At 36.7% G+C, this 18,972-nt stretch overlaps 1 protein-coding gene across 2 annotated transcripts in view; it reads right to left on the bottom strand.

Moving 5' to 3' along the window:
• ANO3 (anoctamin 3) overlaps positions 1-18,972 on the bottom strand; it is a 210,213-nt gene that overhangs the window by 1,697 nt on the left and 189,544 nt on the right. For both annotated transcript variants that reach the window (XM_086612632.1, XM_086612633.1), the window contains exons 15-25: positions 12,880-12,962; positions 11,810-11,950; positions 11,283-11,447; positions 9,935-9,971; positions 7,766-7,877; positions 6,474-6,531; positions 4,955-5,052; positions 3,398-3,543; positions 3,138-3,290; positions 2,335-2,482; positions 391-471 (exon numbers count right to left, since the gene is read on the bottom strand). In XM_086612632.1, the coding sequence (XP_086468758.1) occupies positions 391-471; positions 2,335-2,482; positions 3,138-3,290; positions 3,398-3,543; positions 4,955-5,052; positions 6,474-6,531; positions 7,766-7,877; positions 9,935-9,971; positions 11,283-11,447; positions 11,810-11,950; positions 12,880-12,962 (1,222 nt within the window). The remainder of the gene's footprint in view (positions 1-390; positions 472-2,334; positions 2,483-3,137; positions 3,291-3,397; positions 3,544-4,954; positions 5,053-6,473; positions 6,532-7,765; positions 7,878-9,934; positions 9,972-11,282; positions 11,448-11,809; positions 11,951-12,879; positions 12,963-18,972) is intronic.

Here is an 18,972-nt window from a genome sequence, read left to right as displayed (position 1 = left end):
CTCATCTTGCGTAAGTGTTTGGGATCTCTATGAGTTAGAGCCACAACAAAAACATTGTGTATTTTAATTAATAAACCTCAGAATGCTCAACAAAACTGAAATGAGAATTTTTACCCTTCTTGACAGCTTGTGAAATAATTCACAGAGGCATGAAAGATACAGCTTGCGAGAGTCCTGGAAAAACTTAGAACATAGGTTTCCAGTGATAGTATTGTGTCCTACCACACAGTGTTTGTACTAAAGACTCCCATGTTGAACAAACTTGAACTTCAGTGCTTTTACAGGCAAAAAAGAAACTATTCCTCCAGTAATTTAAGCACTGACTTGAAATTTAATGTCTGTATTAACATCTATGCCTGTATTACAAGAAGGGAGAGCACCGCAACATACCGGCAATATCCTGAGTATCCCATTCCAAGTTCACTCAAATCAAATACTGATAAACTGCTGTTGACATACCCTTTTAAGCATCTGAAAGGAAAAGACATAGGGTCAGGACTTTCTTCATAAAGTGGTTATATAGCACAAATCCTGTATGTAAACATATTCTGCTATCACGTATTGTGACCATGCTATTTTATTTGCTTATCAGGACAAAAGCAATTCTAAAATTTTAAGCAGACAAGCAAAGTTTTATTGGCAAGACATAAACAACATCTGTTTCAGGGATAACACTGTTTAAAAAAATATTTTCAGTACTTTTTGTGGTTTTGTTTCTCATCTAACAGCAGATAAAAACCAAAAATTGTTTCTATAGTGTTCTTTACTGTATCCTAAAATTACTGAACTTAGAAAGATGGCTAGAGACTCAGAGAGAATAATTTAACATCCTTGCAGAATCTGCCAGCAATCATGTAGCAGATAGCAAAAGATGACAGATTTTACGAGTTGAATCAAAGAATTTTCACCAACAGTAAAATGAACAGTGTATATATAACAGTCATTTTTAAGGCAGCAATTTATTAGTACTTATAACAGAAATCACATAAATACATTGAATTATGAGTGTAAGAGTGAAAAGTTTGCTGTTCCTGGAAAACCATGGACACGTAAGACATCCCATCTTCTTGGAAATCTGTCCTGTAACTTAACAAAAGCCTTCCGGGAGGCAAAGAACATTTAAGAAGAGATGCATCAGGAATCCTATTATACCTACAGGTTTGCTGTGACACCTCAGATCACTACTGGCAAAAAAAGAAATAGAATTACATAGTTCTCTACTAAATGGCTAGTGCACATTAAGCACTAACATTGTTCTGCTATTGCCTCTTTTCATCCTCACCTGTCTCATTCTTTTTGCCCTTAAATTCTCTCTTCCTGGGACACTACAGGAAGAGTAAATCTCTACTTTGAATCATTAGAGATGGAGCAATGAGGGAAGGAGAGACAGACCCCTTCAGCTTGGGCTGAGACATAGGCTGTGATTGTAGCTGCACTGGCTGGCTGGGCAAGCCTTGATGCTTTCACTCTTATCCTTCCTCCCGTTCAATACAGAAGGTAAGTTGTGCTTGCCAGACGTGCTATAGTATAAGCAAATTGATGCTTCATTTTCTCAAGGTAACCCTGCTTCCTAGATTAAAAAAAAAAAAAAGAACAAAACAAACAAACAAAAAAACCCCTCCAAAACCACCCCATAAACCCACCTGTAGGGCACGGGTCTCTAAATGAAAGAGAGGATGCCTGTAAGTACTGTGATCTGTTCAGATCATTTAAAAGGTCATGAAAGACACTGGGAAATGCAGACAGAGCATGGTGGATATACAGTTCAGAGACATTTGTAAGTGTGTGGAGAGAAATGCAGGAAACTGGCTTGGTGTTGCGAAGATAGGCAAGATATCTCGCTTGAAGCTAAGATACAGTGTATATGGAGCTAGGCTTAACAGTGTCAAGGTCTATCTTGCTAGAGCTTGGCCACAAGCATTTCTGAAGAGAAGCAGGTGGAGAAGGTTGAGGGTGAACAAGGCTTAGGCTAAAAATGGTTTGGGAGCATAAATGTGTGGAAGAGCGTGGTAGGAGAAGACAGTTCAGAACTATTGCAGAAAAGAAGAAAAGCTTATCTAGAGAAAGCCTGAAAACTGCTACAATGTGTATTGAACTTTGTTGTTTGCATTCAGAAGGGAAGACATGATCTTCCACTTCTATAACTGTGGAGTTAAGTTTGCAAACTCTCCAGAATGGCTGAGTTACCTGCACTTAATGTCTGTGAAAGTTTGCACAGATGTAAAAGATAAAACGTTACTGTTGTATTTTAAGTATGTTAACACAGAGAGAAAGTAGCAAAAGTGTGCTTCCACTGAAATACACATATGTATATATAAAGAATATCTTAATTACTTTTCTTGTCTGTATCCTTGATCTGTGCAGGGACCATATTTGTATGCATAGACAAAACGTGGAATGTAATCAGAAGTAATGGCAATAACAAAGGCATTGGTGATGACAGCCAGAACACCAATTCCTTCCAGAATCCCATACCAGATACCTAGAAACAGGGGAAATGACAACAAAGTCATTAGTTTTTAACAGTCATATTAAGTCATGTAAATTCATACTAGTGATATTGAAGTCATTATTAGTCATATTGTTTTCCTTTCGTATCGCAGAAGAATTATTCAGCCAGAAATGCTAGTCAAGATTAAGTCAGGTCCCCACATTACTCAGCCACCACTGGCTCCACCTGAATGAAGTCCTACAGCTGGGCACACCCTGCTGAGAAGAAATAGCTAAGAAACAAAGGTATAACCATAATCTTTGGTTATGAAAGCCAAATACAAGATTTTGGGAAGAGATTTCTTATTTTCATTCAATTCAGTTTTAAAATAATTTTTAAATTAAATTGACTTTGGATAGCATTTTACACCTAGAGTTCCACGAATCAGAAGACTAAGATACTATTTGGCCTGTTTTCAAAATTCCAACTATTATGATCCTTATTGGAAACGGAAAGCAAATTTGAGGAGTCCTCTTAGCTAAGCAACTGAGCTTTTCTTACCCGACAGGAGAGTTGTCATTGAGATCCATAGGTTATGTTATCAATTTCACTCTTGATGCATGAAATATTTCAAAGGTTAAGCTACACTAAAGGAGGAAACACAAAGAGATGGTACCTGACAGCGACAGTCATTAGGTTGTCTCACCTATATCTGTTGCTCTTGCAGGCATAGGTCTTCGCCACTGAGTGACAAACTTGTACGCATCTAACCTTATCTCTATGATATTGTTAAGCAATGCCAAGAGAGGTGCCAGTGGGAAGGCGGCAACGAAGATGGTGGTAAAGCCAAACTGTAAAACTAGACAGGCATTTCTATGGTTAGAAATTGGAAACGCAAAAGATCTTTCAACGTTCAACATAGTTCCAGTTTCTAAAGAAAACTGACATCTCCCTAAATTTGCTCACCCATTTCTAAATATTCATCCATTAAACCATGGAGGTTCATAGGCTGCAGATTCCAATCTTTTTCCCACTGAGGCAGAGAAATTTTATGCTCCATTAATTGTCCTCCTCTCTTCATTTTGCGTCGTGACCACCAATTCTGTAACAAACTTTATTAGAAAAACAGAGTATTATTGACTGTACTCGCTCAGTAATTTAAAATATTTGCTGGTATTGTTTTGAAGTAAGTGGGCCTATTTTGAATAGCACCTTAATGTTTACTTAGGTATTTTCTGGATATATTTACAATATCATATAAGATACAATTCAAAGAACTTCCAAAAATTCACAAAATTCTGTATTGCGATTTTAATGATGTCTTTAATGTAGCATGTTAGGCATTGTACAAATAAGCTTTTCAGAATATGGAATTTGCTTGCATGGATTTTTTTTGGTAGGATTTACCTGCATGCGTAAATAAAAAAGAACGGGAAAAGAATCCATGCATAACAAGAGCATTAAAGGAAGTAAATAATGCTTTATTTTCAGTCCTGGAAAAGACAAACCAAGAGGAGCTCAGTAAGAACTCTAGGACACTAGAATAAATGGAATAGTAGAATACATATACTGGTTTGGAACAAATCTAAAGATCTAGATGTTCTATGGGATATTTTTTTCTTGAAGCAGGTGAAAGCATCTGAAAAGGTGTTGCTGAAGCTGCAAATAGTTAAGACTTTTTTATAAAGCTGTTGGACAGAGGTCTTTTCACAAAGAAGTTATAAGCTGGTAATAGTCTCACAAATTAAAGTGTTACACAAATTAAAAATATTATCTAGTGCTGATATAGGTGGCAAATAAAGACTATTGTTTGTTTCTAGATATTACTGAAAGCGACTGAAGATGGGAAATAATTTTCTTATAAGTATTTTTATTAACAGCTAATTTAGTGTTTAGCTCTTGATCTCTCTTGTTACTGAGAAAGCAACTGCTGCCTCAGTTGCAAACAATGGTTTTGTCAAAACAAAACACTGCTTCCCATAAAGGACTATAAGCATGTTCTAAAATAAACTCTAGACAGAGCTAAGATGCTGCTGGGCTGAGAAGACAGGAAGCCTGGTACTTCAAGTAGGTTTCTTCTTTTAGAAATCCATGTCTCACAACAATACACTACACTGCCCCTCATTTGCAGAATGACTGCACATTGCGAGCATAATCTTTTCTGACATATTTTCAAGGTTGAGACTTTGATTAAATTAATGTTTGATGAGCAACCTTTTCCTGAAAACATATTCTTCCAGTTTCAAGAGAACTGTAAGACAGCCCATTACTCTCTTCAGCAGTTGAACAGCTCTGCTTGTACTATGGAAAATGAAATCACAATAAACAATTTAGATGTTTAACATCTATCCATTTAGCTTTATCTTAGAGCAGCAGTTAACGTTTCCCTTGGGAATAAAGTTACAGTACGTGAGATGCAAAAAGCAAAAACATTCTCCAAACATAAAAATATTTTTCCCTCTCACTGAATCACAGTAATATGTAATCACTATTTGTAAAACAAACTTTAACATCTGAACTTACGGATAGCCTAGCTCCATGAAGTTGTTCCACATTTGTTTTAAAACCATAATAACTCCCATTTGCAAACACAGGTCTATCAAGCAACCACTGGGATGACACTGAAATGAAATGGAAAAAGATCAACAGCTAAAATCAAAGAATTGCTTTCATTTTTATTTGTTCAGAGGGTGAACGAAAAATCTTCAAATATGTTCAGTGAAATACATTAACCCCCAGCTGCAGAAATATTAAAAGAGATATTAGTAACAGAAATATTAACACAGACTTTAGTTGAACAACCTTTAGCTAAGTTTATGTGTGGTAGATATATGACAAACGATATAGTCCATTTCACTTAGACCAATACATGCGTATTCATTTCAAAAGAATGAAACAATATTTCACTTGTAATATTCAAAGTCTGAACAGAGACGTGGTAGCTGAATCTCTGGCACCAGTATCTTAACTATACAAATTGCCATATTACATTTTTAGTAATTACAGAAACTTTTTTTAGACCATGGACTACAAAGTTATGGTATTTTACTCTGTGCCTACCAAGGTTCAATAGAAGAAACTTGTTTTTCAGAGATAAGAGAGAATTTCAGCATGCTGGTGATATCCAGAGAGGTGCAATTCTAAAACATTTTCAAGCTAAATTTTGAAAATACTGTTTTTCTTCTAAATCATAGAACCATAGAATAGTTCGGGTTGGAAGGGATCTCCAAGATCATCTAGTCCAACCCCTCTGCAATGAGCAGGGACATTTTCAACTAGATCATGTTGCTCAGAGCCCCGTCCAACCTGATCTTGAATATTTCCAGGGATGGGGCATCTAAAACATTTCTGGGCAACTTGCTCCAGTGATTCACCACCCCCATAAAAAACGTCTTCCTCATATTTAATCTAAATCTACCCTCTTTTAGTTTAAACCACTACCCCTTGTGCTATCGCTACAGGTACTACTAGAAAGTCTGCCCCCATCTTTCTGACAAGCCCCCTTGAAGTATCAAAAGGCTGCAATAAGATCTCTCTGGAGCCTTCTCTTCTCCAGGCTGAACAACCCCAACTCTCTCAGTCTGTCTTCACAGGAGAGGTGTTCCAGCCCTCTGATCATTTTTGTGGCTCTCCTCTGGACCCACTCCATCAGGTTCAGGTCTTTCCTGTGCTGGCAGAAACTTAAGAAGTTGATAAAAAAGCTGATGGCATTATATTTATGTCCTCCATCCAAAAATTCCACACACCCAAGAGATTCCAATCATGTAGGACTTAGTAGTGCCTGTGAGGTAAGAGACTATCACTGTTTGCCTTTCCCACAGAGAGAGGCAGAAAGAGCTGCGTGTCTCGGGCAGAGTCAACCAGCACAGCAGAGAACAGAGAAGGAAAAACTGTTTCCTATCCTTTGCTATAAATAGGAGTTTACTCTTCACTGGACTTAGATGGAATAATAAATCTTTCAAACTGGACATAATTCATGTCCTTCAGTCATTTCCTTTTTATTCATGGACATTTCACAGGAACACAAAATAGGATTGCTTACCTCTTCCAGTCTCCATCTGTTAAAAAGCTTGTTGTACTTTCCTGGGCGGCCTGCAAATCTGGAAAACAATATTTCTGTTTCTCAGTGGACATTTCAAGAACACCCTGTATCAGTAGTTATTTCGCAACACTCACTGAGCAAACTCATGAAATATAAACAGATTAAATCGCACAGGCTTAAAACTAGTATCTGTAGGTTACGGAAGTTTCAGAATGCAAACAAGGTGAATGAATCCATCATTTTGCAAGCAATTCTAAGCTTTCATTATGTCCAGAAGAAAAATTCTAGCTTCACAGATTTTAGATGTTAGATATTAGACTGTCTAATCTACTTCTGAGAAGATAAGCCATTGCGATAGACAGGAATTTACTGCAGCACAGGGATCTGCTTGCCTGTGTGAAATATGCACCCGATTGCACCCTCAGACATACAAGCATAAAACCACTTCCAAACTCATTATAACTAAATGCTTTTTACAGGTCTAACAGATTCTTGGATTGAATTGAATTGAATCAAAATACTTCATGACCTCAGTGAAAGTTATAAATGAGAGAGAAAAAACCCCGTGCCTTGTCCTACTAGACACAGGAGACACTAGGATACAAAGAAGTATAGAAACTGTATGGCAAATGCATCACTGGATGTAACAAGCAGGTATTACCAATAGTCTTTAATAGAAGGTGGGTTTTTTTTCCCAAACAATCTCAAACTGAAATTATATTATAAAACCTTATAGAAGGTATTCTGAAATGCTCTGTAGGTTCTGCAGGAATCATAAATCTGATCATAACAAAATTGAAGTGAAGATGAAGCAAAGTTAGACCTGTCCAGTATCCCATGCTCTCAGCTAAAGATACAAACAAAAACTGTAGCCAGAATTTCTGCCTCCTACTCTTTTATAAGACCTGCCAGACAATATTTACTATTTATAGAAATGGATCCTGGGAAACCTAACCAAAGGGGAATAAACAAGAAAAAATGAATAAAGCCTATTGGTGCAGGGCTAAATACAGACCCGCATTTAGGAAGTGGCTATGTTTTCAAAGGTTCTGAATTCAGATTTAGTAGGAAAGTCAGGTACATAGACCCACTTAAAAGTAGGCTTTTTCTTGTCTAGTTTCATGAGAAAAGATTTGAAGGGTCCAACACTCACATGCAAATATTAATTTAGCATTATTAATTATCCTCAGAAACTGGCTCACATCAAAATCTTACAGTTCAAACTGCCAGTATATTTTCTTCAAACTTCTGCACAAGTTTCCCTTTACAAGCAGTTAGCAAAGATAACTTACCTGCCAAGAAAAAAGGCAATGTAAAAGATGGAGCTGTTCAAGTTGACAAACTGGAAGAGGAACATTTTCAAGGCAAAACTGTTTTCCCATTCAGATTCTGTTCTAGGGTGTTCTGAGGAAAGACACAACATACATTATATAAACAAGAAGGAAATTGAGTTATGCCCAAATTTGTTCACAGATCAATCAACACTAACAAAAACAACCGATGCTTTCAAGTCATGATGCCCCATTACGTTGCAATTAATTATTTTTTTTTCCCCCCCTCATAGTATTCAGTCTGCAGGTCACAAAACCATTGAACCAGCTCAGACCATGTTGGTTCTATGTGGAAGCAGGAGATACGAGCCCCTTGGTACAGAACAGGTCACAACTCTATGGGAAGATACCTGTTCCATTTCCATGACAAAATTCTGAATTCAGTTTGAATCTTTAATTTTAAGGCTACAGGTATCTCAACTGAAAAAATCCCCACAAAACACAACAGAAAAAAACCCCAAACAAACAAAAAGCAAAAGCACTTGACATCAGCAGAGCAACAGCAAGGGCTGCCAAGGAAAGCAGAAAGAAAAGAGACAGTCAATAATCAGTTGGTTTCTGACCCAAGCATCTCACCCTTCTAAATACTTCTGCAAGACCACTACTTCATCCTCCAGATTTCCCTATCATAACGCTTTTGAAGTGTTAATCAATTTATAATTCAACAAGCAAAGAATGGAGATTCTTCCTTGTTTATTTACTTTTTTTTTTTTTTAAAGAAATGTAGAAACATGTAGTAGGGCTACAGGTATTCTGTGGGGTTCTGCATCGCCTTGGATGTTTTTCCTTATGGTTAGTAGAACATGATTTATGTCTGACTTAGAACTCGGTGATAATGATTAAAATTATTTTTTTTCAGGTAAAAATTTCAAGTTTCTTTAATGGATGTATCAGACTTGGAATACAGTATATTGATAAAAGTTTTAAAGCATATATATGAGTTGGAAGTCTAAACTGCCTGAATTTTTCAGTTAGAACTTGTATGACAATTAATTTGGTCTAATGATGACTAAATTAGGACACAAATGTACAGAACAGTAGCTTTACATACTGAGGATACCCGTTCCTCAGAAGTTAAGATGCCCTCCTTCTCTTTGATGTAAAACGCCTTAGAAAATGGAGTGAGCTACCTAGCTCAAACACCTGATGCTCCATCACGTTTAATTCAAGAAGCCCTTTTTAAAAAAAAAAATAACTCTTTCATACATTTTGGAAAAAAATCAGCTTGTATACTTAGATGAAATATTTTCTTTTCCATTCCCTGGTGTGTAACAAAATAATATATTTAAAAAGTTAGGTAGGAATACAAATAACCGTGATCTGAAAAAACATTTTAAAGTATTTTAATAATACTTAATATTTAAGTTGGCTGTTCAACTGCTTGTTATCTGAAACACTATGAAGTTTTGAGCATCTTATTTAATGCATGCTCTTCAGCACTTGAACCAGAAGAGGGAGCTGATAAATTTAAGCAGCGAGCTTGCTTTTCAACTATGGCAAGATCAACTGCATGTTCTCACACGAGCTCAAAGAGAGCACATGAGAAGAAATGTTAAAAGATAATATATTCATATAGTAGGAGATCTTCAATGCTGTCTTTGCTTTCTTGTTTTCTATAAGCTAGAAAGCTTTACCTCTATGACTGAATCATGACTAGAGGATAAATTTTTGATGTGACAGAATCAGAGCTACATTAAAATTTATGACTTAACATTTTTATCTTGGACAACGTAATTTAATCTTAACTCATTTTTCCATACAAAATTCAAATTAAAAAATTGTAAATAAAAAAACAAACAAGCATTTTGAAAGAATGGAAAAAAAAATAATCTAGTTTAGCATTCTAAGAGAAAGTTTGTTTTGACTTTTGTTCTATTATAACATGACAGTTTTTTCAATTTATAATATAAAACATAAAAAAACCCCAAGTTTAAGAATAAGTTCCCTTTTTTCTATTATTTCCTTAGTGAAATAATCATATAATTTCTTTCTCTGGTATTTCTCACTTGCCTAGGGGAATGCCAGTATCATACTATGCATAGATGAAGCTTTCAAACCCCTATTTTATGGAAATATAAAGGTATATGCCATAGCTAGCAAGAACCAAACCCCAGGTGAAGACCTACATACCTAAGTCTGTCAGGAGATAGGCAACCTTTTCATATACCTAAAACAGAAGTGAGAGATGATGTTAAGTATAGCGTATCCTGGCTGTTGTGATATCAAATCCAGAATGAAAACAAGCATCAAAAGCATAGGTGTTCTGTGGCCCTACAGCATCAAGGTATTTGGACAGAGAAGGGAGGACGATATCCTAGCTGCATACAAATGTATAGTTTCCTATAAAGATTTAGTTGAACTATTATTATCCTGTTGTCTTTATCCATGTAAATGTATGTATGTATACACATTAAATATACAGTAAAGATAAATCAAGGGCCAATAGACCAAGAGAAGTTCCGACATCAACGATTCTCTCAATGAGCAGTCAGATGCTTGTCCTCTAACTTCAGGAACAGATCTATGTGATTCAAAAGTAGGCAAAAGCCTTTACACAAACAATTTTCCTTTGCCTCCTACTGAAAAATTTCTTAGTATCTGTCTATACATTGATTATCTCCAGTCTTTATTTTAAATGACACTTCACCCAAGGTAGTTACCAACTCTGAAAAATATTCCTTGTGTATTTGCTATTAATAGCAAGTTATTTTCAATAGCTTGTTCACTTGAATGTGCTTTTTATGACTTAGAATTATCATATATAATAACAGAAATAAACACATGACAGTCTGCTTTGAAGAATGCTTTCTTATTGCAGAGAGTGCACAATCTCCTTAACAGAATTAAAAGCCATTGTTTGCTGTGCTTATTCCTTTTTACCTGTTTGTGCCTGCACGGGAATAGAAAAACGATAAATTATATTGCAGTTGAAGGAATAGAGTTTATATCATGTACACTGTGCTACCAGAAAATGATTAAATCTGTGTTGCTACATGACTGGAAAAGTTTAAACTGAAATAATGTATCACAGTGATTCTAGAACTGTGCAACACTGCTATCACAGCTACGTTTTAAATAAAAAAGGGAAGAAATCAAAGGTATCAATTAAAAAAAAAAAAAACAACAAACCAGAAAGAGAATTCTCAGCCAAGAAAATAACATAGTTCCATTTAGAGAAGAGATGTATCGTAAAAGGTAACGTAAAAAAAACCCAAAAATAAAAACGCAGAAAGCAGTAGTCTGTACCACTGTGACATGGTGATATAAATAAAGATGTGTAGTGACAAATTATGTAGGCATTAGAGAAAAACATCGACAGACATAGCATGAGAAGAAGAAAAAACTCCTGAAATAGTAGTTTCAGGCACTGATATATGAATAAGAGAGAACATGTATATATCTGATATACAGTAAACTCAGTAACTTTGTAAAAATCACTTTTAAATTAATCCCTCCTTTAAAAGAACAGAGGACTTACAACATTGAGTGACATGATGATCATAAAATTGATACAGACTCCAGTGCCAGACGTTGCAAACTGCCAATATTTCTTGATGAAATACCACTTGAAAGAAGCAAACTGCTCCATGGCTACCAGACGATACACCACAACTGCAAACACTGCAGTGAGGACCAGTGAAATCTACAGGTGTTTACAAATAGAGATATTAGAAACAAAATAAACCATATCTGAAATAATTTCCACTGAATTAATAAATTAACAAGTGTTTTAAAGATTGCCATTTGTTTTGGTGAGCGGGCTTTGAGAGAATGAAAATACCAGATTTCTGAACTAAAACATTTCATTACTGGTCTTTTACAATATAACCATACTACATCATTTGAAAGAAAGAGATCCATAAACAAGCAGTAAGATCAAGACAATCAGTTTTGTCTGTATTTTCTAGATCCACTAATCTTAATGAATTCACTCATAGCTTGCGTTACGATTTACATCAGAGTAAAACTAAAGGCGACAATAATTCCAATATTATTAAACATTACCATGAAGAATATTCCTGAGACAGATACCATCAGTCGACTGAGCTTATCAGGGAAAGGCTGAAAAGGTTCAGGTTTTCCTGTGATAGGATTTACTCTTTCCACTTGGGAATATTTAGCTTCGAACTGAGGGCGCAGTTCTTCCTGGAATGACAGGGTAGATTCCATTTGTTGTACTACTTATTTCACTGAAATATCCAAAAATCAGACATATATGTGCTCTGAAGTAGGAAACTTATATTGATGCAAATTCTTATTTATAATGCTACAACTCAAATATCCAAATAATTTGCTGTTAAGAAAATCCTTGGGAACAGTGCCAGAAACCAATGAAGTACAGAAGCCACGAGAGCCTTCCCCACTAAGTGACGATATTAAAAAGATCATGGGTCATAACACTGACTTAAACACTAGTTTCCTGGCAGAAATGGATAAGAAAACTATAAATTAATGCCAGTAATGACAGTGCCTTTTTTGATATGAAACCATTTATTAAAAGCCACCAGCTTGTATCTACACATCTATGGAAAGCTGTAAAACGAGTAATGGTAAAGTCTCCATTCACTTTTGAATCACCAATATAGTTAAATTACAGCTATAGTCACTAGTGATTTATGAAGTAAAGCAATAAAATAATTTGATTATTGCTGATGATAATAGCAGAATGTTAAAGGGTAAGTTATGCCTCTCAAAAAGATACAAAATCTAATTTATGTCCCTCTGCTTGTCCTGGTCCTGTTTTTAGGCAGGATTTGGACTTTTTGGTGCAAGAAACAACAGAATTTAAAGGCATCTGTGCCAACACCAGTAGAAGCTCCCATCCTCTGTACAGGCAGTATTTGCACTCTACTTTTGATAAATGTAGAATTATATTTAGAATTATAATGCTAGTTGCAGAAGGCAAAGTATCCTTGTATAGTCTCAAGCATACTTGTTTATTCTGCAACTAGTGTTATAAATAAAAATATAATCTGAATGACAAATTCAGATTACTGACATATGATATGTATTGATATTTACACTTAAATCATGCTGATTGCAACACTTACAGGTTTACTTCTATTTTGTCTTACCTCTTCATCTTCCCAGTCTATGAGGTCCCAGTCATAGGTTAATACAGCTCTCCGTCTTTTCCAAAACTCTAGAAACACTGTAGCTGTGGAAATAATCAACTGCATTTTAATTATGCAAAAGAAACAAAAAAGGCCATCCAGATCTCAAGAAAATCAGCTATAGGTAATATGACTGTCATTAGCCACTTTCTGGCTCTTTTCCCCAAAGGATCTGAAAAATATAAGCAACTTCAGGATAATCACTTAAAATTAGAGCACTATTTTGCAATGTTTATCTAAGAATCTTTTTTTTTTTTTTCTGTTTGCTTTATCCGTACAGAGACAGGTACCTGTCAATATGAGACACTGCCATCCCTTTCAGAGCATCGTTTTGATTTCAGTTTTATTCAAAACATATATGGTTTAAAATCTTTCCTTGAAGAAACAAGGGTATGCATACACAATGATATCTATTAATAAAGAGCTAAACTATGATCTCACTTTATTCAGTTCAAATCAAGAGAACCTCACTTCTTTCCCAGCTATACCAGCTTTATACTGGAGCAACTTCACTACTAAAATATTTCTTCAAACAATTATTTCTAATCTATATGTGAGATCATAATCATAATCAGACTCTCCATGTACTAAAGTGTTTTTAGCAGGCCCTATAAAAATAACTACAATCAATGAATAACTCCAAGTTTGCCAAACACTGTAGTTTGCCACTTAGGGTGAGACATCTTGTTTTTGTGGGATTCCTGACAAAACATGGGATTGTCCAATTGTTTCCTGGAAAACAGTGATTTCAAACAAGGAGTGAGAAAATTTGCTTCCTTCTGGCAAACCAACTACTCAGAAGGAGGATTTCTAACTCAAACTGAATAGGATGGTCTCACATTCTTACCTTTAGAAAAAGGTAGGAAATTTATGTTTAACATTTTATTGAGTTTATATATGTATTATATAGCTATAATTTTACATATACACATACACACACACACAATTTATCCATATACTATATTAAAAGCACAATGACTCGAAGTTCACAATACTACTATCCATAAATAATGGATAGCTGAATGAAAGGAACTTGTCCCTGAGTATTATTTGTGGGTAGTATGTTCTTTTATTCTTCCAAGCATGGATCTTGTCTTCACCACAGATTCCATTTAAGTTTCGGATGCTCCTAACAAGAACAGCACACAGCTCTCCTATTTAAGCAGCAGTGGGGTTTACACCTGAGTAACCCGAGGGTGAAACAACCTTTTCTCACTGTCATTGGAAGTGCTATCACAACCAGTGCACCGTGAGACACGGCAACGTTACATGAGACACCACCTTGCAAGAGAAATCCCTGTGTGACATGCAAGGACTCAGGAGCAGTCTAAGCCTGTGCTATATACAAAACAAAAAATACTTTTCTTATGTGACCAAATAGGCAGGAGAAACACATGATGTTCTGCAAAACATGGTGTTCGGTGTCCCTCTGCCTGTCAGGATGCTCTAGGAAGCACACTCAATACATTCACTAGCCCTGTGGCAAAAGTGGTAAGTTTGTAATTGCACAAATTAAATAATTCACTTAGTTACACTTAAAGGTAAGAGAAATTAAGGCAGTGGCACAGGTATCAGGAATAAAATAATGAATTTTATATCCCATTGACTTAAAATATCTGAGTCAGAGAAACTGAAACAAAGCAACTGAATTGGTGGCTTTTTTTCTCCCCATGACGTTACTGAAGAAAAGAATGAGGAAGGGTGGACTATTGAAGTACATGCAACTGTTTTGGACTGGGAAGTATTTTAGCTTGTGTAAAGATCCATTGAAGTTTTGGAAATAAAATGAGGCAGTTGTGGTCTAGAAGTAATACTAGACTGTGGACAAATGGTGTCGTCAGTTGGATAAACACTAATCTTATAATGCTATTTATTTCATTCTATCTATCCTGTAAGATTTGAGATAACTTGCTTATTCTTTAAATTAAGATCTGTCTCTGAGTTTTCAGGTTCTGATATAGCAAGCATAATAAGCTCTAGTATAATATGAGCAATAATAATACATGATGTCTTTCATCTCATGTAGGTACATGATGCATTTGATAATGCAACGATAAAGAAAATCATCCACCTAGATGAAGCAGGTGAGGCCCAATCACTAACAATACCTGCCAGTGAAAGCACGTTTTCCAGGCTCACCTGAGCTCTTAAAAAATGCTGCAATACTATCTTTCACACAGTAGAATAGAATTCATGGTAATTTTGCTGTGCTACAGGGCTACTGAGAAAATAGTGTCAAAGGCCAGAAGTATATTTAAAAAAAAAGCTTGTTGGAAAAAAAAATAATTCACAAAACTTCTCTTGTGGTGTAAACTTCTAGTTCAATAGACAGTGAAAAAACATCAAAATTTTGAAATCCAAGTGTTTGTCCAGTTCTACAGGAAGCCTGGATCCTTCCTGGCTTGCCTTTATTTTACTCTATCACAATGCCAACGCTACCCATCTCTCATTGCTCTCTGTGCAATCATGCCCCTCCAGTCCTGGTTGCTAGGCACTTCTTACTGACTCATCTCTTACCCTGATCTCCCAGCTCTGAAAATCCCAAGCCTTGACTTTTACCAATTACTTCTGCAGAAAAACGAGACATACAATAGATGACTAATGCAACCATTTGAACATCAAGATGAGAACATTCATGTTCTAATATGCTATGACCTGGCAGAGTTTCCTTCTGCCTAATCCTGCCGCTTGAGAGTTCGGATAGTTGACAGTTTAGAGGGTCACACACAAGCCTGCAGTTTCCTACAGAAAACATTATCTGGTGCAACCTTTACTTTTTGCTGGGCAAGTTGCTTCCCATTTTATAGCTCTAATTGCCATTCAGAATTTTAAATCCCATAATATATAGTGTACTCCCTCTTTTTGCCCAGTATTTTGGTAAAAAACTCACTCATTTAGGGATTTGTTATTTAGTGCTTTACAATACAGTCTGCAGTTCTCCCCATTGTACACTTCCAAAAGTTTTTTTCAATTCTTATTCAAGTTACCTTATGTTTACTGCCCTCGCACTGCTGGTACTGACACTGATGAAGAACTAAAATCTCCAAGCTTGTGCTTGACACAGTTCTTAATCTTTCAGAAGACAAGTAAGGTGATGTTTGATGGTTAAGATAGACAGGAAAGATTGATTGTGTTGATACAATCTTAAGCAAAACAAGTGTTTGACATTGTCAAGAACAAAAAATGATGTTCAATGCTATGGAAGGAAAAAAGACAGCAGAGAAAGAAACCTAAACAAAACCAAGAACCCAGAGAGCCCAAGTCTATTATGTGAGCACATCTCTTCTGAATGTCTTGTAAGAGTTGCTGTGTCAAAATGAATGGTGTGCTTATTCCCTAAAAAATTATCACAAAGAGGATTTTCAGTAAGGAGTTAGGGGACTGTCTCCACTGCCTCTCCAGAGAGTTTGGCCATGGTCAGCTAGGCCCCTTCTGAATACTCCACACAATTACTTCTTTGGTTTTATTCAGTCAGACTCCTTTACAGCAAAGTTATGCAATAAAAACAGTCCTACAGATTTGGTACCACACCTACTATTGAGACACACTCTTCAGAATTGAAACTGCCACTTCATAAATACAGGCTATAGCTGACCGACGGCTTAATCGCATAGAATCATAGAATGGTTTGGGCTGGAAAGGACCTTAAAGATCATCCAGTTCCAACCCCCTGCCATGGGCAGAGATACTTTCACTAGATCAGGTTGCTTAAAGTTCCATCCAATCTGGCCTTGAACACCTCCAGGGATGACCACATCTCCCACTCCTGGAATACTCTGAACCACCTTGCTTCCATACAGCCACAGCTCCGAATCTGTTCACACCTGGACTTGCTGCTGGAGATTTTGCCTTCCAGGAACAGCAGGCCACCACTCAGCACCAGCATCCCAGCACCACACTGCAGGTGTACAACACTCAGCCAAGAACTGAGTCACAAATAGAGCATCTTCCATTAGGTGTTAAGTCACTCAGGTAGACAGTATACTGTTGACCCTAAAATATCATTTGTCATTTGGTCAATGCTGCATAGGATCCAAATTTGGACACAAATTTGTGGTGCTTGTTTACATGTCTCATGGTCAATCTGTTACATGCATATCCACCCAGACACAGCAATAAGTATGAGTTGGGAGCTTGTTGCTACACACTGCAGAGAATGCTAGATTCCAAAGAAAACCAAACCCACAGTATCAGACTCTGTCCTCCCTCCTCTCGCAGACCACTCCACCTCATGCCACAAAAATAATACACTGCCCCAAAAGGGATATTAGAAAGGGTAGAAATTGATTCATTTCACAGAAAACATTCCACTTGTCCACTGCAGTATTTTCAAGAAAACACCACTAGCTGCTCCCATATAAACACCTCCTGTATATACCATATCCTCAACAGTTATCTCAAGGATAAGTTATGAAATAGTATTTGCACTTGATTCCTTAAAAATCTGAAGTGGAAACAGATAACAATATCATGGCATTCCACTCAAAGTCACGCAATACTGAAACATTTCTGAGTCACTCTTCACCACATACCAGCCTAGAATAAATATACATAAAGAATTAAAGAATTAAAAAAATCAGCATATTAAGTTACAAATGATATGTCTGACTTCCTCATTCTTACTTTAATCCAGTATTATTTATATAAAACCTAAAGTGAGGAGCAAGAGTTGTAACATTCAGGTCCCTCGCTGGTTAGGTATTCCAAAGAAAAAAATCATGACAACTGATAAATTCAGAAAATTCGGATTCAGATCGTTATCTTAAATTATTGCAACTGTGAACACATTTGGAGATAAGATCGGACCCATTTCTAGCAGCATGTTTTTCTTAACAGAACTCATTTTGCTGCTTTATTTTGCAGAAGACATACTTTTCCAGTTTTCATCTCACAAAGTGTACCATAGGAAACTCCGTGGTAATACAAAACTATCTTTGGTTAAATTAACAGTTGCACAGTAGAGAGAACAATAGTTTCTATAGTTTACAGAAAACAGTCCCTTCTGAAATATCAGTTCAAAGACGTTCAAAGGATTAAGCAACAAGCACTGCCTACCCACTTTACCACCAACACTGCAATTTCTGTGGACTCTGTAATAACAGAGCTCGGTCATGACAGCAGGGAAGTCGGTCAGGCTGGTTCCCAGCCGCGCTGTGGCACGCAGCAAGGGGCTGCCCCACCTCACCTCGCCTGTACGGCGCGTTCCTGAGCGGTGTCACGCTCCCGCAGTTATTGCACCTGCGCTGCCCTCGTCCCTCCAGACTAACTGCACTCTGGGCCACAGCGGTATTTCAACGGGTTCTTGCATATTTCGTAGAGCTCACAGGTAAGTCTGAGGGGGGGTTTTATGCTTATTAGTGGATCTGATTAATAATTACAGTGGGTTTTTATATAGTCTTCAAGAAGCCAATCTGTGCTGTTGCAGATAAATTCTACTTAGAGCATATGTCTGAGAAAATAACTGGAAAAAAAAAAAAATCCGATTTTGAGATTCAAGCATTAAAGCAGAGAAGTAGCAACCATAAACAATGACAGTATTTCACTCCAATTCGTACTTTTGTTTAGTGGTTACTTATGCTCCTTCTCAAGCAAGTATAGAATTTCTCTCAGAGTCAGTTCAGAGCCCATTTTAAATGCGGGGGGACAGTGGTGGTGAAGGGAAGTTTTCTGTGTATCCTACTTTATACCAAATTTCTGTAAGGACAGGTATTGCTGCATTGTTATTGCTTCTGCTGAGTTTAGTTATACTGCAAATCATGAACAGGAAGTACACACTTAGGAAGCTCTGCAAGTGCACTTACACTTGTCAGGTTGCTACATAAAAAAAATAGAGAAGTCTGTATGATTTAGAACCACAGCCTCCTCAACCTGGCCGTGCCTACATTAACATTTTAATTTTAAAGCAAGGCTCCTGATCATCTCCACTTGTTGCCCTTTGGCTTACACCACCGAGCACTCCTGTCTGTTAACTAAGCGATGTACGCCAGGAGTAGCCTAACATAGGACAGCTCTTAAAGAGTGCTCAAAAGGAAGAGACTGTGGATAACGTTCAGT

The sequence above is a fragment of the Tauraco erythrolophus genome, chromosome 6 (genome assembly GCF_009769465.1).
Source record: "Tauraco erythrolophus isolate bTauEry1 chromosome 6, bTauEry1.pri, whole genome shotgun sequence".
Taxonomy (NCBI): domain Eukaryota; kingdom Metazoa; phylum Chordata; class Aves; order Musophagiformes; family Musophagidae; genus Tauraco; species Tauraco erythrolophus.
Note: the sequence above shows the minus strand (reverse complement) of the source record. Positions and strands in the feature narration are given on the sequence as shown.